The following is an 18358-nucleotide window of genomic DNA, read 5'->3' as shown; positions in this document are numbered from 1 at the left end:
CCTAATCATCTGATTTGGCGCGTTGTGAGTCATGGAGCGTGAGAAGTCGCTCAGGTAGAGCAGAGGCGCGCCTCGCTTTCTGACCTCCCCTTGACGCATGGCGTCACGCTGAAGGAGGGATGGCACTATATATCGGGACATTTACTCGTTGAGCTCAGAGCAGAGCCTCTTCATACACACTTGTTTCTTTACGATCATTCCTTCGGACGGTCTTTCTAGAACATGGGCTGCTGGGTTATTCAAGGAATCATTAGAAGCCGAGGTGTGGGATATACTCGGGGATAGAAAAAGGTTCCTGTGAGGTTTGACATCTTGATCTATGGTTCCGACGCGCCACAGCGGCTGACACTTTAGAAGTTAAAGTATTAAAAAGTCAGCCAAACTATTGCGCTCTAGCTGGCTCTGTAGCGTGGATCTATGGTTTAAAATAGATCATTCAAGAAAGGACACTACAACATGAGTTCGGACAAAACCAAGTAAGTCTCCTATCGTATCTACCGGCATATGATCTACAGGCCCACTACACAAATGCAGTCTTATTTGTCATTTGGTTTTGTAGGCTAGTATTCATCGTATTAATGCCCTATTCGCTCTTTAACCCCCGATTGGAAGTATGGTTGGACGGGGTGGAAGAGGATCATGTGCGTAATCTGGTTGTCGATGTGCTTTTTGGAGTTGCGTCCTCTCCGGATAAACACCGTGACACCCGCTGCCACCATGTGCTCCGCACGCACTGCTCTCCATGTAGTCTAAGACAGTGTTGTTTTCCCACTAACCATAAAACAAACCCCTAGCAATAACGCACCATCTCTCATCACCCCTACTGGTCCTACCGCCGTTGTGCCTTAACGATTGCTAATCTATTTTCCGAGACCCTGTCATGATGAATTACGTCGACATTAGGATCCACTGGGAGCTGCCAAAAGTGGCCTTTCGGTTAAACGATCGTGCTATGGGGTATGTGTGTGTGACCTGACCTGCTGCCGCGAGTGCAACGGCAATGCAAACCAAAATACACTCGAACGTAGGCTTCCTGCATGTTGCATTTGCTCGATAGAAAGTCACTGGAATAGTTGCAATAGCTGGGGAGGATTCCCCCGTTGTCGTCACTCACAAGACGCGTGAGACATTGCATCGGTTTCTGAAACTTCCACGCAACATGCATGGATAGCTGATCCAAAAACTGCATGTTTTGCTGCATGCACTGAGATGTAGGCTCCCAGATTGCGCAATGGCATGGAGCCACTGCAAAGACTCGTCGCGTAATTCACGGAACACTGGGCGTCACTGAACTCTGAAGCAGCTTAAGTGGCAGTATGTAGGCTAGCTAGTACCTGCCTACAGCCAAGGGACACTGACAAGAGATTGGAGTAAACATTGTGCGCGTTTACTATGCGCCCTAGAATCTTCCGAATAGCTGTACAAGAGTGGTCGACGCACACTTTTTAACCTCGCTGAGATTAAACTGGCCTACGGAAACTGTCAGCGTGATCTACTGACAACTGTTTGAAAAGACATGCATCTCACTTGGAGTAAGAACGGCAGACGATTGGAAGGATCGAGGATTTATTTCCTCATTCTTCAAATTGTTTGTTGTAGGCTCCTTCTCTTCTTCCTGTCTGTCTACAACTGTCTACATCCTATGTTGTATTGCACAATATTCCTCTATAGACGCCTTGCAGGACAAAGAAAATATAATTTTCATTATTGTGGCCAGGCTTTTAAACTTTCACACTACAGCATTCCAATGCCATGTTATCTCCAACACTCGGCCCATGGAGGTTTATGTGGGGGTCTTGAGTGAAATGTGGACCCCATGGGTGAGGTTGGGCCCCTTACAGGTGAGGCTGACCCCTTACAGGTGAGGCTGGCCCCTAGTACAGGTGAGGCTGGCCCCTAGTACAGGTGAGGCTGGCCCCTAGTACAGGTGAGGCTGGCCCCCTTACAGGTGAGACGGGGTCTCTTCTAGGAGTAAGGCTTTGGTAGGAAATCCAAAGCATACAGAATAATTAACCTCACCTGCCTGAAGCAAGCAAGTTGGTTGTCGTAGTAACCAACCCAATCTGCTGATCAGTCGATGAGAGATGCTGCTGTTTGCCCCTCGGCCAGTAGCTTGTCCCCCTTACTGGTCCAACATTGTTCCAGTTTCAACAGTTTATAATTGCCTTGAGCAATGCAGTGTTGAACAACGGATGCACACAAAACTATACACCGACTCAACTGGATATGGACCAGTGGGTGTTTAACCCGTTTTTAAGTTGTAGTTTTGGTTTTGTAACTATTTATAATTTACGGTATAATGTATGTTTTTAAGTATTTTTCTGCAACTTTCCTCTGCTCATCCAAGATCTAGCTTGACGCCAAAGCCTCTTCACGTTTAACCTGTCCTCTACTCAAGGGATGTCTTCTGAAACAACTTCTCTTTTTCATTTAGATTTGTGTACATAAATGATCAGTACGATAGTCCCTGTATTATTGCACTTTCCACACGCATCCATATCTTTTCAAACCCTTTCTCTTGCCTTTCAAACTGCCCTTTGTTGCCCTCTGTTGGCATTATACACGACACCAGTTTACCAGAATTATACATCGGAAATCCAAGAACTGCATGGATGCAACTCGTCAACTGATACTGACAGTCCAGCCAGCATCTTCTTTATAGAGAAGGGAACACTAGAAGGTGCATTCTCTGGAGAAAATGTTTGCTGTCTTTGCCAATTGGCATGTTAACAACCTGATACCATCTCCTACCTGACTACTTTGCATTACTATGGTGAAAGTTGCTGAATCAGCAAACAACATTTTTGGCAATAACTTGGAAACTGTTTGGGATCTTAAAAATCTGTAAACCACACGTGACCAAACATGTCTGTACATTTTGACAATCGGTTCACTGCTGATGCCTTAAACTGTAGGAGTAGAGTATGTTTCTAACCTTGCCAAGATGTGCAAGGGATTGTATAGACTCACAATTTAAGATTCAAGTCTGATGATGGACTCAAATCTGGGTCAACGGGGCCTTTCGCTTTCATTCACTTCATATTTGTATATATATATAAAGCGTGAGACTGGCAAACCAAAATTTGGCTTGCAGCAGCAAAAACATTTTTGGTTTGTAACTGTTTAAAAAAAACACTGTTTAGTCTGGTCACTGCAGAAATATACACCCCCTTCTGAAAGTGGGGATTACAGAGGGGAAGATACTTCGTAATGAAAGTGGGAATAACATGTGACTCCAACCTAGGCCTGGGCGATATGGCTGAAAGACATATCCCAATATAACTTGATCATATTTATCGATACTATCGAACTATTGATAATTTTAATGACCTAAAAAGACTAGGCTGTCTTTTCACCATGCTGTATTTAAACACTTCTGTTTAACACTTAATATGACCTTCCACTGTTCTTCATTGATAAATGCTCCAATGTCGATACAACAATGAAAAACACTCAAATTTTGTAAATAAGTATGGAACCCAGCAAAACAACAACAAACCCAGCTGCTAGATTCTGTGGTCCAGTCTCTTATCAATATATATTGAACATGTTTTATATTGATATTGATCAAAAGTCTATCACGACACGATAATTTATTGTTTTATTGCCCAGGTCTACCCCTGCAGTTGTATGGTTCCCAGGCCAGGGGCTGTGCCATCTACCCCCAGAGGTTCTGCTATAGCTTAGTAGGACCTGACAGGCCAAACGGTTTGTGACACAGAACCAGCTGGGAAGTCGTCCTTGGGAACTGTTTGGATAGGGGCAGGCCCTTTCAAAAAATACTTTGCAGGTGATTGGATGAGCCATCTGTCTATCAACGTCCATCGTGTAGTTCACGTAGTTCCTCATAGGACGCAGATTGGTCCAAACCAATGTGATTCAGCCAAAAGCACATACTTTGAGGCAAGATGGATTCTCGCGTGTTCGTGATCTCAGAAAACCAGCTGCCTCGCAAGATGGCGCAAGGGGACTATTGGTTCCCAGATTATGGATTGGATAACAATAGTGCAAGTTCCCTTTTTCTATAATTACTATTTGGATAGCTCTCATACAATGAGGCAAGGCTGCTTCTCTCTGTCATTGATCCATTGCCATTGCTGAGGCACACGTAAACTTAAAGACAGACAAGAGAGACTTTCAGAGTAGGTTATTGTTGGGCTGATACGGATCAAAAGATTGGACAGAATGAATGAACGATTTGGCAGACGTGTCGCATCGCTTTGTAACAGGACCGATGATTGTGTCATTTTAACGCTATATCTGTACAAAAGAACCTTCCGCTTGATCTGTGATATTAGGTAGGGACAATCCACTGGCTACCTGACTTTGGTACACTAAAGGACACGCCCTTTTCTTGTTGGCATAATCAGGTCAGCGGTGCTTTTGGTTTGTAGAGTGCCAGAGAGCGAAGGACGGTTCTGTCCTGCAGGTCAACAACGCTCTTGACTGGCGGAATGCAGATGAGCTTGCAGCCTGCTATCAGGGGAAACAAGTTGTTGTATCCTTCCTGACTCTGTTTATATAGTTTGTGTACACCGCCCCCCCCCCAAATCTCTAACTAAACGTCCTGTAACTCGGAAGTTTGTCAGTCACAGCAGATTTGAAGGAGAAACCAAAAATAAATGTGTCCAGTTATTTGTTTCCAACCGTCCCCTCTATTGTACAGTTGTCGACGATGATGGCATTTCTAAAAGGTGTGGATCTTTATTAATTTCTTACTTTATCCACAGGCACAGGTCAAACGCGAGCATACGGTACCTCTTTTTTCTTATTTAAAGACAAAAGCACAGCCTGAGGCCTTTTCTTTTGACTGGGTAAATTACATTGCTTCTCATTACTCTGAAGAAGGTGATTGCTGATTTGATTCACCTATTCAACCCAGTGTGCAACCAACTCAGTGTATATTGTTTTTGTTACAGTCTTATCTAATTCATCGCAGCGAATGCTCCTCTGTTGTGGTACGAACAGAGAGTTGCATGAGCAAAGCACCTTGCACTGCGCTCAATGAAGGTAACATTATAACCACAGTACTGGCACAGGTTTCCTCTGCTCCACTTCTAAAGCTTGCAACGGGCCTAAGTAAGTGGACAAGTTTTAGCACGCTGCGGGACCCAAACAAACTAAAACTAAAACTTGCAGGATCAATTCACATTCCTCCTGATTCTACCCCCCCTGACCCTCTCTGCCACCCTTAGTAACCACAATTGACTGGCAAACACGCCGACATTTTACGGTATTACGGAAGTACGTCAGAATTCCTGGAGATGCTTTCTTAAAGTTGTCAATTCTTCTTAAACTCTATCTGCAGTCATAGCAACACCAGTGCAACAGGCAGAGCAAGACAGTGAACAAAAGAGGCTGGACGAAAAAGAGGAAAAAGTAGTTTGACTGCCACAGGACAAGGAACTAAAAAGGAACAGATTATTCTTTAGTGTCAGCCGAGACACTAAACCTGAGTCATGTGGCTCGATTGAAGCTAAGCTTGTCTTACGGGGATTGCCAATGCATACCGCCATTGGACAAACATGCTGTCAAACATGTGCTGCTTACAACACAATGATTTTCACGCCTACGGAATTGCAGAAGGCTGATTCTGGTTCACGCAATGCAATGACCACGCAGTCGCTTCGACGTAGTCCTGAACCTTTATCGTCGGGTTTACGTGTCGCTATGCATGTCCGTGGTAAAGAGAGAGGTCTTTGTCTGTGCATGCGATTACTTTACAGTTTTGATTATGGTATCGATTCTAGAAACTTGAAAGCTGAACACGACTGTGTGCAAAACAATGTGCAACAAAAACAGAAGATAGGCTGCTAGTTGGTCGTCGTTGTCCATTCTGGTCATTACATTCAAAGTCTATTATGACCGAATACAAAACGTCTCCACTTTTTACAGATTACTGGCTAGTAAAAAAAAAAAAAAGGTTACGGCTATGAAGGCAAAAGTTACATGAAATGTTTTTGATTTTTGTACATAAAAAGCGTATTGCCGGAAATGATGTAGTTGGCGGACTAATCACAGCCCTTGCGGCTGCGTCGCCTCGACGCAAGGTTACAATTATTGGGAGGCGCACGCAAGGACGTAACGGGTCCAAATCCCCCTTGTTGCATCAACGTGGAACCATAAAGAGCCCGAGACTTAAGTCAACATCATATTATTTGTATTGATGATATCTTGCTTCTCATTTTAGGGTGGAGGATGAAGCAGTCCTGGATAGAGGTGCCTCCTTTGTCAAACATGTCTGTGATGAAGAGGAGGTGGAAGGTGAGGCTCTCCCTCTGCTACGGCCTTAAACTAACGCCAGATCTCTCCCTCCCTGTAACTTGTTTGCTCGTTCCACTATCTGAACAAGTCTATCATGCCAATTGCTTCCTGGATACATTTACCCATCATTTCCTGCACGCACACTGCGGTACAGGAAGTGATTATGTGAGTACGTCTTGTCTCTCGCTGCCTCCAGCAGCGAGGGACAAGATAGGCAATGCTAAACGTGTTCCAGTCTAGTTTCAAATGTCTTTCTTCGTGCATTTGTAAATATGTTTAGTTCCCAACAACACTACTTGTGTTTGTCCGCTAGTGTTGTGTCACACCAAATGCACCGGTATCTTATATCCACCCAAAACATAAATTTATGTTTTTTAAAAGTTATTCATGGGCGACTTGTTAAAATTGATAGTACTAAAGATAAAGTACTAAAGTTAAAGAGAATCTATGTATATGCTACCTCATGATTTCAATGGCACAACGCCATACAATTCCTCAAGCTATTGTTTTTGACCTAATGTGTCAGCATGTGTGTCACTTCCTGTGAGTGACCTGCGTCTCCTCGTGTGCGCGTGTGTGCGTCCCCCCCCCCGCAGGTCACCACACGGTGTACGTCGGCGTGCACATCCCCAAGAGCTTCCACCGCCGCCGCCGCCACCGCCGCAAGTCCAGCCACAAGGAGCGGCGGGAGCGGCCGGCGGAGCGCAGTGCCGACGACGACAAGTCGGACGGAGAGGTGGTGGACGAGGCCACGGTCAGCGTCCTCAAGCCTCTCAGTGAGTTGATGTCATGTGACTGAACCCCCCCCCCCCCTGCCTCCCCAAGCTCCGTCACCACACCACAGAAGCGTGTGGTTCTGGATGCAGGCCAGGGTGCTTGGCTTTTGCCAGAGCAGAGTCGAGGCTCCGCAGGTGTAGCCAGAGCAGCGGGGGGGTGAGACTGAAGAAGTGCGGACAAATGCTGGACTATGCTGGCTTAGCTCGGAGCAGCGGGAGTAAGGCAGAAAGGCCCTCCGAAACGCTCTGACAGCTTTGAGTAACGAGTGGCGGGGCGTTTGAATGACCCGGGGGTGGGTGTGCGTGTGTGGGAGGCTGCTGGGTGGAGCAGGAGACCCAGGAAGGAAAAGAGAACGGGTGTGACCCCTGGTGAGCGCCTACTGGGAAAAGGCGCGGGCACAGGAACAGCCGGAACAGCCGATGGTGGTGATTAGAAAGCGGCCGAGGTAAATCGAATGGGCAGCGTTCCCCTCTGGTCCTGGGAATGTTGTTGAGGATGTCGTGAGGGCTTTTTTAGGAAGGGAGAAGGCAGTTTGAAAAGGGGATGTGGTGGCTCCGGATGGGGGGGGGGGGGGGGGGGGGGTCGATTTTTTTATTTTTATTTTAGTACGCATTGAGGAACCATCGTTTGCAAAGTGTAACCTGATCCAGATCTTTCTCACACTCTAAGAGTTGAAGGAAAAAATTATGCAAAGTATACAAACAGAGATGTGTCACGAACACAGAGGATCAAATGTAGTGGTGTTTTACAAGACAAATTTATATTTCATACAGGAAGAGCAAGCTGAGCTACTGAATGACTAATTCAGACTAATGACTAATTCCCATAGATCATTCTTATCAGATAACGTATCAAATTAAAGTTTCGAGGTTGGCATTTCGCAGAAAGTCTTGGCAAGAGTCATTTCACTAGTGTTTAAAGTCTGGGTGGCACTGTAACCAATATAGTCCCAATTAGAGCGTCTTGAGTCTGCCAGTCCTCCACAGCGGGAGGCCTCCACCTCTGCTAATCCCTCCCCGCGGCAGGCCTCCCTGCCTGGCTACCGGCGTCGGCCTGCAGCCGCCCCTCTGGAAGTTCCCAAGCTTTTGTTCTCACCTGGAGACACCGTGTTATGGCGTCGCTATGTTCGTATATTGGTCTCCCACACACCCAGACGCACTTCTATGTGGAATACAGTTGGAGGCTAGTATAGCAATGTGGCAATTAATTAAGTTGCTTTATTTTAGTTCACTCCTTGGGAAAGATTAATCCTTTTTTGTTTTTCGTTGGAAGCATATCTGCCTCTTGCTTATCCTCATTTATCATCTTCAATTGAACACGTTACTGTTTATAAAAGTTGCGTTTCGCACAATATCTATGGGAATTGCCTTAACAGTAGGTGATTGAGTAAGGCAAACGATAAACCGCTCACTTCACTTTCCTGGCGTGTCTCAAACATTCTTCCACTGTTGAGTAACACGTTATCTCACACCTGAAGGTATTTTGATCGGTTGAAGTATTTCCCACCACCTCCTTCCTTTGCTTTGCATGGGGCTCTTCTCCGAAAGTCAGTGGGGTGGCTGGCTAAAGCGATTCTTGTCTCAGCCAGAGCGGTTCTTGCCTTCATAACCAATGACCACAGCCTACCTGGAGATCCTTGAGTAAAGTGTCTATCCCTTATCTGTACCATCAAGGACATTGATGTTTACTTTCAGTCGTTGGTGGAAACGCTGTGTGTATGGCCGTTGGGGTTGGATGAGGATTTATGTTGACAGCAGGCTCTATGCCAACGATATACATGCATATATACTTATATAGGTTGTGTGAAGAGACAATTTGGATAGGAACTGAATGAAAGTACCTTGTACCTCTCAGAGCTCTTCTTTCTCTTCTTCTTTCACTCAATCACACAACGACACCTAAATGATCTGAATCTCCATTTACAAGATTGTGTGCATTGATGACAAAGCATGGGTTTATATTGATAACCATTGTGTCATGTGAACATGAGAAAGTAAGCTACGTCATCCAAGCTCGTTGAAAGCCCATATTAACAAGAAAGTCCTGAGGCATATCACGTTGATGTAGAAACCATTGCTTTGCTTGAACTAAAGCAGAAATAAATTAAAGATCAATAAAGTTTTTTTTATTTTTTATTTGTGACGTAGCTCTTAGCGTATCAAATGAGGGCAGACTACAGGGGAACCGGTCCTGCCGGTTCTTTGTGTGTATTCAAATAGCAGGGCTAAATAAGGCTATTCTAATTGAGGCTTGCTGTGTCAGGATTAAAAGAGGCCCGTCACTGTGTGGCCGCATTAACCACCCGCTGCCACGCGCAATGAAATATACGGCGAGCGGCATATAAATAGAGCGGTGCCTGGAGCTTAACCGTCACTTAGGGACACTTTGGTGTCTCCCAATCCTCTTTGCCTCCACAGAGTGGAGTTAATTGATACGGACTGTGGTCGTAACCCTGGGTTGGATTCTCCTCTTTCGGGCAACTCTCTCAGCCCAAATACCGAACATGAAGCGGAAAAGGGGGGATACATGTCGATTAGTTCCTCCTACGAGTGTGTCGGACCACACTGTGAAACACTGGAGTAGATTGGGCCTGGAACAATGAGAAGATCCTTCTCATCTCATCATGGCTGATGGTGTTTTGTCATCATAATGAGGCGGTCCCTTATCACAGAGGGACAGAGTCTTAGGACAAACACGGGTGTTGCTCATAGTGCTAGTTATGGGTCTGCTACTTTGATGTACAAGGAGACATGGTACATGGTCTCTGTCTCATCTTCACTAGTTTAGTCTACTTCCTGTGCCCTGGTACATAAACTGAGCAGAGCCTTACCCTTTGTTCCAATACCCATGTTACGATACTGTTTAGTATGCCAGAAAAAGATTTTATGTCCCAATGCAATACTATGGAAAATGCAGTATGCCAAAAATACCAGGATGTTGTACTACATCCTGGTCGCATATCGCAGTATGCAAGCCAGCATGCTTTAGGCTATTCTGCTTCACAATCCTCTGCACAGCAGAAGATATGTCGACGGAGCCTGTGAAATCACCTGTAGTATGTCCCAATGTATGCCTATCCTGGTGCAACCGTTTGTGCTTTGTAAGGGTAGCTGCAGTACAGACTACAAGTAAAAAGAAAAAAAATAAACGTTTGATTTGGAACGCAGCCCTAAGGGGTATTCCATCAACCAAGCTAAGCGCAAAGCCGGGCTTATTTCGCTTAGCCTCACTTCTTTCTGCTAGAGTTGCGTTCCATTAACGTGACTTAAGGGAATCTCCGCTAAGTAACCATGGCAATTTATCCCATCAAACTAACCTGGTCGGTAGCAGGTTGACTGTCAGGCTAACTTGAGCGGTGTTTCAGAGAAGTCCATCTGTCGGAAACAAGTGTACCATCAGATGGTTCCGCCAAGCCTAGTCCTCACGATTTTGTCATAAATGTACATATATGAAGTACAAACAGCGTATATTTTCACTAAGGGTCTAAGATTAAATGACGCAAATAAAATAATTCAATGAATTGCTATCTATTATTACTGTGGCTATTTGTTCAACACATTTTTATACAAATCTATGTATTGCAGTAATCCTTCCTATATTACTAATTGTGTGGGGATTGAACCCCGGACGACGGGGTGCAAGTCTGACACGTTAACTCGAGACTATCTCCCTGATTACTAATCTATGGTCAATATTAAATTAAAATATGTTACGTTGAATACTGCTTATGCATTCAACAGATCGGCAATTTTTTTGCCAGGTGGCCTCCCTGTTTTTATGGTTACGGTGTTCCCTTTTTGAGTTATTATATGCGTGTACTCCTCATAAACCTCCACAAGCAGCTTCTGTTCGTCGCTGGAAAAGATCCCGCTCGGTCCTTTTCGGACATTTGATCCATGATTCAACATTCACGGTTCTGGACTGGTTACATATCTTGTGAACGAGCGTAATCCAGGATAACGTTAGCCTGGCTTGAACTAACCTGAGCAAGGCGCGGCTGAACTGCGTTGATGGAACGGCTTAAGCCTCAAGTGGAAGTTGACGCTATAGTTCTAACTGGGCTTAATCAACTAAGCGCCGCTTTCGTTAGCGACTTTGATGGAATACCCCTCTAGTGTGATTAGTGAGGCCTGTGTTTGTCCCACAACGATGCCTATGCGGTCGTTTCAGAACTCTATTGAGACCTTCAAAGTGTTTGATTGTATCCTCATATGAACTAGGTGTCAGATTCCCAGTGTCTGGAAGTTTCCTAAAAGGTTTTCATATCGGTGAGGTAAGCATATCATCTTAATGCCATGCTTAAAATAAATAATTATAGCTGTGAGATTCATTAAGGCCTGATCGTGTAGGTTTAAACATTGTTCTGGCATTTTACTTTTCAAGTTATTTAAAAAAATTAAATTGTATATACTTTGAGTGACTGACATAGTCTTAAAAGCCATACAATAACAGTACAGGCAGGTCCCAACACGTGTGGTTAGAAGCAGAAGTTCTAAACACTCATCGCTTACAGAGAGCTGATTGTTAACCGACGAGGTAGCAGGCTGATCTCCAGTAGCCTTGTGGATATTAAATATCGCTGCCTGAACATTTTTGGGAGAAGAAGATATACATTTCTTAATTATAGTGGGTACATTGTTTCAGCAACACTTGAACCCACATTTAATCCCAGACCACCGTGTGCTGTTCTGGACTTGGGGTGAAAGACTTGTTTGAGATTCCCACAGAGGCATGCTGTACCCACTCTGTGCATTGTACAGAACTTTACAAGTAGGGTACATTAATGAACCATTAATTCACGTCAGGTAATGCAGCATAAGAATTAACTAATGCTAAGCAACTAACGGTTAACTAACAGTTAACCAACTCTCTAGTGATCATGTCATGTTAACTTAGGTGTTAATGCTAACTAAGGTGTTTATTTAAAGGTTAGTTCACTAATGATAGATAATGGTTCATTAATTATTTCAAAGTGTTTGTCAAAGCTTGTCGATATGCTCCATCCTGATCTAATACCTCCTCCCCCTCCCTCACCCTCCTCCTCCTCCTCCTCCTCCTCCTCCTCCTCCCCCCCCCCCCCCCCCCCCTCCCCAGTCACCCCGGCCGAGAGGATCCGGTTCATCCTGGGCGAGGAGGACGAGGGCCCGCCGCCCCCGCAGCTCTTCACCGAGCTGGACGAGCTGCTGGCCGTGGACGGCCAGGAGATGGAGTGGAAGGAGACCGCCAGGTGAGCCCCCCAGGCTAGGTGTGTGCCCCCCCCCCCCCCCCCGCTCACACACGCAAACACTCGGACGCACAAGCACGCCGCAATGGACCTAGGCTGGGTAGCCCCGCCCGTTCTGCCGGCGATTTGAGTTCGCCCTGCAGAACTACAGAACTACTACATTTCTTTCTAGCTTCGCTACGTTTTTGCGGGAGCCAATCACCAAGCTGGCTTTTCCCCCTGGCGCACTATTGGCTGGTTTGACACAATGACGACAGGGAAGCGACGGCAAGCAGCCGATTGCGTACAGAGTCAATTTAACTCCGCCCGTTGATCACGCCTCTTGTGCTGAAGAAAATGACAGCAGCCTCCCCAGACCAACGTGCAATCTACGATTGAGCTTGGTCTGGCAATAGCCAGGCTACAATGGACCCACTGTGATGCAAAATGCAATAAGGAGGCCACTCAATCACTGGAGATGATCCCTTGGTTGTAAGCGCTGACACCATCTCTTGTCATTAATGATTTAGATATCATGGATGAGTGTGTCCGTCTGCACTGGAATACGCAGTTACATGGACATCAGTGAACCGGCAGTCCATTTATATACGTTGTCTTTTTAAAATTATTTTTGGCCATTCGATTTGTGCACCTGGGCTGGTTTTCTTCGTTACACAGGCAATTTAAAAACGGAAGTAGATTGAGATGCATGTGGCTCAGTGTGTATTTCATACCTACTACATGCATGGCATTAATGACTCTGAGGTCTGACTCTGAGGTCTCGTGGGACACCCCTTACGGAGGGTAAGCGGAGCCTCTTACCTTACCAGGTAAACCAAACCCCCGTCAGTCCCTCCCCACCGGGGGCTGGTCAGTGGCCTGTGGAGCAGAGTCAAAGGACACTGGACCCGGCCAGAGGAAACCCCATCCCCAGGCCCGGGAGAATGGGCCCTTTGTGGCAGTGACATTTCTAAAGGAAGCGCCGGACGGCCTTGGCTCTCCCCTCATCTCCCCTGACTAGCGCCGTCTTATCTCGAACCTGTGCTATGTGTAAGCACGTCACGTGTTCTGCATCGCTTTCTGTTTTAAAATAGTCTGAAATGCGCTGTGATTTCGTGTTTTTTAAATGAAACCCTTTGTCCACGGTGAAGGGAAGGATTTTATCTTAGATTAATTTGTTCTGTAGGGAAAAAAAAAATTTTTTAGCTGAAGTGATATCCACAGAGCAAACATGCAAACAGGCTGATGTAGGCTGAGAGTTTAGCTTATCTCCATGTGGTCTGAGAGTACCTGTGTCTGGGCTTGGGAAAATGCCTCTATCTAAAGCCTTAAGATTAGTTTGTTTCCTGTATTCTCTCTGTCCTATTAGCTTCATTCTCAGCACTGACCGATTATCAACATGGAAAATTTGTGAACCCTTTTCCCTGTTTCCTATTCGCTGGGGAATTCTTCGGAGCGTTTCCCTGTGTGGAGTTCTTGATGTAGCAGCCATTCAGATTAGGCCGTGGTCAAGATAAAACGTTCACTATTTCATAAGGTTCACTAAATGAAACGTGTCAATTTGTGTGTCTCATCACACGTTCTTACAAATGTACACTTTCGATAAAAGCGTCTGCTAAGGCCCCGTCCACACGGGCGAAACCGATCCGTTTTCCTTTGATGCGGTTCAGGAATAGCTCCGTAAAGACGGATTCATTGCGAAACCGCATCGAGCTGTAGAAAAGCTGTAGTACAAGTTCCAGGCCCATAAGGGGCGCTGCTTCTGCTATAGAACTCCAGCGATGACGTCATCGTTTGCGTTTCAGGCGTCCACACGAATCCTAACACGAAACCGCATAGGTCCATTTTTATTTGAATCCACCCTCAGAGGTGGTTTCCGAAAAGTGTGTTTTTGGGCACCGGATCCGCGGGATCCATCTGGACGTTTGGCCCAAACGCACAAGACTTAAATGCCCTAAATGTAAATGTAAAATGCATCATCTTCACATGATAAAATGCATCATCTTCACATGATAAAAATCATGTGATGACGGCTATCTGTGGTCAAGACAAAACATTGACTAGTTCACTGTATGAAACATTGTCGCGTTATAAAGATCATAGATGGCTATCTCTGGGGCCTCTTGGTCCTGGTAGTATTATAATCACCCCCCCCCCCGTCCAGGTGGATCAAGTTTGAGGAGAAGGTGGAGGAGGGGGGTGAGCGCTGGAGCAAGCCCCACGTGGCCACGCTGTCCCTGCACAGCCTGATGGAGCTGAAGACCTGCATCGAGACGGGCACCATCCTGCTGGACCTGGAGGCCTCCACGCTGCCCCAGATCGTGGGTGAGTCCCAGCCGGGGGTCAAGGACGGACGTTCACAACCTTTACAATTTACTGAGTTTACATTTTACAATGTAAGTCGCTTTTGTCCAAAGCGACTTGTCATACGTACATTTGTCCGAAGAAAGGGAAACAACAACAACATATCTCTGTCGGTACAGTAAAGATATTCATAGAAACGAGGGCCAAGCACTTACAATCGTTCACAGTGAGTTCTAAGCACATTTCCATGCTGTGTTTGAGTCCCAGCTGAGTGGTGGTGGTTTGATCCCCAGTGTCTTTAGTCCAGCTGTAATGCCCTCCCTGGCTTGTTTCTGAGAGAAGGGTCTGATATTTGACAAAATTATACATTTTGATGTTTTATTTTTTTTTCCATCTTTTCTCCATCCGACAGAAATGATCACCGATGACGACCAGCTGAACGGAGACCTGAAGGAGAAGATCATGTACACGTTGCTACGGAAACACAGACACCAGACCAAGAAGTCAAACCTGCGCTCTCTCGCTGACATCGGCAAAACGGTTTCCAGCGCTAGTCGGCTGTTTTCCAACCAGGAGAACGGTAATTTGAACGCCTAGCCTTATCTTTCTCTTTACTCTGACCGGGGCAAAAACGACAACCATTTAAATATGTTCCACAATTTCACAATTTTAACAGTTTTGTTTAGCAGCAACACCTCAATACCTTGAATCTAACACTGCATACTTTCATCAACGGTTGACATTTCTCAGTCCCTTATTTTTATCTCCTGATTTCTTTTTCTTCTTCATACATGGATACTAACACTTTCTGCCTGTTTTGTTTTTTAAACTCTTCCTCTGTTCTGTTCTTCTTTCTCTGCGCTGGTTTCCTCTCTCGCTTGGCGCCTGCCCCTCCTTTCCCCCGTTGTCGCTGGGCTTCTGTGTGGAAGCCCGTAGCACTCTTGAGTCCCCCGGGCCTTGTGAGGAACCGTGCGATGGGTTCTTCAGGAGGTCTAGCTTGGGATACATCTGTAAGTCGGGAACCCCTCCTCTGGATGTAGCATAGCCACAAATGCTAACCACAAGGAGCCTTTGCAATAATAATATTACAAATTATTATAGTAGTAGAAATAAATTGAATAATTATTCAATCTTAATTCTTATTAATTATGGAATGATAATGATGCCTTTTTAATATAACTACAATAACGTTTTAAGGAGGTTTTCTGAGCTTAAGAGAATTTGCTGTTTCAGGTTTGAGCTGAGCTGAAATCAACGCTCTAGGACATGAAACAACTAAAAGTACTGTAATCGTGCTGTTTTTAAGGAAACTCAATGTAAGGAAAAGCTTGTTGCCACAGTTCCTTTACTTCTCTCCTTTCTCCCAAAAATCTTTCAGGCGCTTTTGCATGCGTTGTGTTGTAAACGATCCAGGTGAAGCTCTCCATCACAGGTCTGAAGTGAAAAGCGTCCTTGCGTCACATTAGAAGACCTTTCATCCTTAGTAAGCCCCGGGAAGTCTTGCCTTTTTTGCTTGGTCACTTCTCTGGCTTTGCCGTATCAAATCATTGCAGGTGATTCCGGTATAGATTTGTATGCGGAAAAGAGGAAAAAAAACTTGTGATTAAAAAGGATTTTGCGCTGTGGCCGCACATTAATAAGTTTGCACACCCCAGCCTGCATTATAGCCCACTGTGTCAAATCAATACAAGCTTGGCTGATGGCCAGCAACACCTTCAATGGTGTGGAAGTCTACAAGGAGTCTGACCTCACAAAACTGCACAGTCACCGTTTTCCATATCCTCATAAATATTGTTACCTCAAATGACCCTGATATCATGCCAAGGCCGCTCCCCCCCCCCCTCCCCAGTATCCATGGTGATTGTACTGTTCTTCTTCCCCGCCCATTGCAGGTAGTCCCACCACCACCCATCGCAACGCCACCTCCAGCAGCCTGGGCGACTTTGCAGAGAAGGCCGAGCGGGACCAGGTAACGCACAACACTCTTTTCCTCCATGTTTGTTTGTAGTTCCCCCCCCCCCCCCCCGGCGCGGTCGTCATCGCCCGGGGCTCAGAGCTCATACACAAGGCCAAGAGCTGTGCAGAGGTCAACCTCTGAGTGTGTCTACACGAGTTGGTAGGCGATGACGGAGCTGGAAAAGCCATACTCGGACGGATAAGGTCCCTCACACTCTCCCTGCTGGGTAAACACACGCTGGAACCAGCAACAAGCGTATCTCCAGTGATTACCTCTGTCGCCAAAGTATCGCTGCGGCTCACCGAAACAATGCTGGTTACATCAACACCAGGGGCTTGATTATTATACTTACCTTATTAATGTGTGTGTGTGTGTGTGTGTGTGTGTGTGTGTGTGTGTGTGTGTGTGTGTGTGTGTGTGTGTGTGTGTGTGTGTGTGTGTGTGTGTGTGTGTGTGTGTGTGTGTGTGTGTGTGTGTGTGTTCCGGTCTCCAGCTGAGGAACAAGTTCATGAAGAAGCTCCCCCGCGACGCGGAGGCCTCCAACGTGCTGGTGGGCGAGGTGGACTTCCTGGAGACCCCCTTCGTGGCGTTTGTGCGTCTCCAGCAGGCGGTGATGCTGGGGACTCTGACCGAGGTCCCGGTGCCCACCAGGTAAGGCAGGAACCGGAGGAACGCCCGCAACGCCGACCAGCTCCACCAGCACCTGGGGGACGGCGTGGTCACTGAGTCAGGGGCCTTCTGGTTCTGCTTCTGATTCTCGGTCCGTCTCTCTGGGCGCCGTTCAGGTTCCTGTTCGTTCTCCTCGGGCCGAAGGGGAAGGCCAAGTCCTACCATGAGATCGGACGGGCCATCGCAACCCTGATGTCCGACGAGGTAACCCGGGATTCTCGTACACTTCTGTTTTTTATTATGGATATCGGGTTGTGTTATTTACGTCACAACATAATCTGTGGGCCCCCGGTCTGAGGTATTTGGTACTTTTGTTACATGGACACATAAAAAAAAGAGTTTCATAACAGTTCATGTTGCGTTGATAAGGCGTTGATGGCAGCATGTCGGTCATAAACCTTTTGTGGTTGTTTTGACTCAAATGCTTATAAGCCTCTATCAGGGGGGGGGGAAATGGAGATATGGAAAATCCTTGGGCTTCCTTTTATAGTTCCGCCCTGTGACGATGGTGCTCCTAATGAGGATGTAAAGTTATCATTAAAATCTGAAGTTGCTGACTTGTGTTAGCTGATTTTGAGGCATGCCGTCCATTGGTTAATATCCTTCCCCAGTCTGCATCCACTCTCTGTTGGCCTGCAGGCCTCCCCTGACATGTTGTGCTCTCATGGTCTCTTCTGTGGACCCCGGTGTGTGCACACGTGTTGCCGTTGCGCTGCCTCGTAGCTCATAGTCGGTGTGCGTTCAGGAAGAGCCTCCACCTCTAGTGACCCCTCCTGTCCAGCGCTATCGAGGAATGTTGACTAACAGCCCCTACTCCCCCTTTCCGCGTAACGCCGGCTGCTCCTGGCCCCGGAGAGTTCCCACGCGGCTCCCTGCTCCTCCCACCTCCAGCTCCCTACTGCCCCACCTCCCTCCACCTCCCTGCTCCCTCCACCTCCACCTCCCTGCTCCCTCCACCTCCACCTCCACCTCCCTGCTCCCTCCACCTTCCTCCACCTCCCTGCTCCTCCCACCTCCAGCTCCCTACTGCCCCACCTCCCTCCACCTCTACCTCCACCTCCCTGCTCCCTCCACCTCCCTCCTCCCTCCTCCTCCCCTCTCCCCCTCACCCCCTGCCTCAGGATCACAGTGTTTCCTTTGATGTTGTGCTCCAGGATGTCCTCCAGTTAAAGGTTAATGAAGCC

The 18358-nt window shown here is 46.6% G+C and overlaps 1 protein-coding gene across 6 annotated transcripts in view; it reads left to right on the top strand.

Annotated features, from left to right (window-relative positions):
- The first annotated feature begins 206 nt into the window (after window positions 1-206).
- LOC311367850 (electrogenic sodium bicarbonate cotransporter 1-like) overlaps window positions 207-18358 on the top strand; it is a 34635-nt gene continuing 16483 nt past the window's right edge. For all 6 annotated transcript variants that reach the window (XM_084486697.1, XM_084486693.1, XM_084486694.1 and 3 more), the window contains exons 1-9: window positions 207-476; window positions 6191-6264; window positions 6861-7040; window positions 12136-12268; window positions 14409-14569; window positions 14961-15128; window positions 16441-16517; window positions 16999-17156; window positions 17291-17378. In XM_084486697.1, coding sequence (XP_084342823.1) covers window positions 457-476; window positions 6191-6264; window positions 6861-7040; window positions 12136-12268; window positions 14409-14569; window positions 14961-15128; window positions 16441-16517; window positions 16999-17156; window positions 17291-17378 — 1059 coding nt within the window. In that variant the 5' untranslated portion in view covers window positions 207-456. The remainder of the gene's footprint in view (window positions 477-6190; window positions 6265-6860; window positions 7041-12135; window positions 12269-14408; window positions 14570-14960; window positions 15129-16440; window positions 16518-16998; window positions 17157-17290; window positions 17379-18358) is intronic.

Source organism: Micromesistius poutassou (assembly GCF_964030765.1).
Source record: "Micromesistius poutassou genome assembly, chromosome: 22".
In the NCBI taxonomy this organism is placed as follows: Eukaryota; Metazoa; Chordata; class Actinopteri; order Gadiformes; family Gadidae; genus Micromesistius; species Micromesistius poutassou.
The sequence above is the reverse complement of the archived record's forward strand: the minus strand, read 5'-3'. Positions and strand labels throughout refer to the sequence as shown.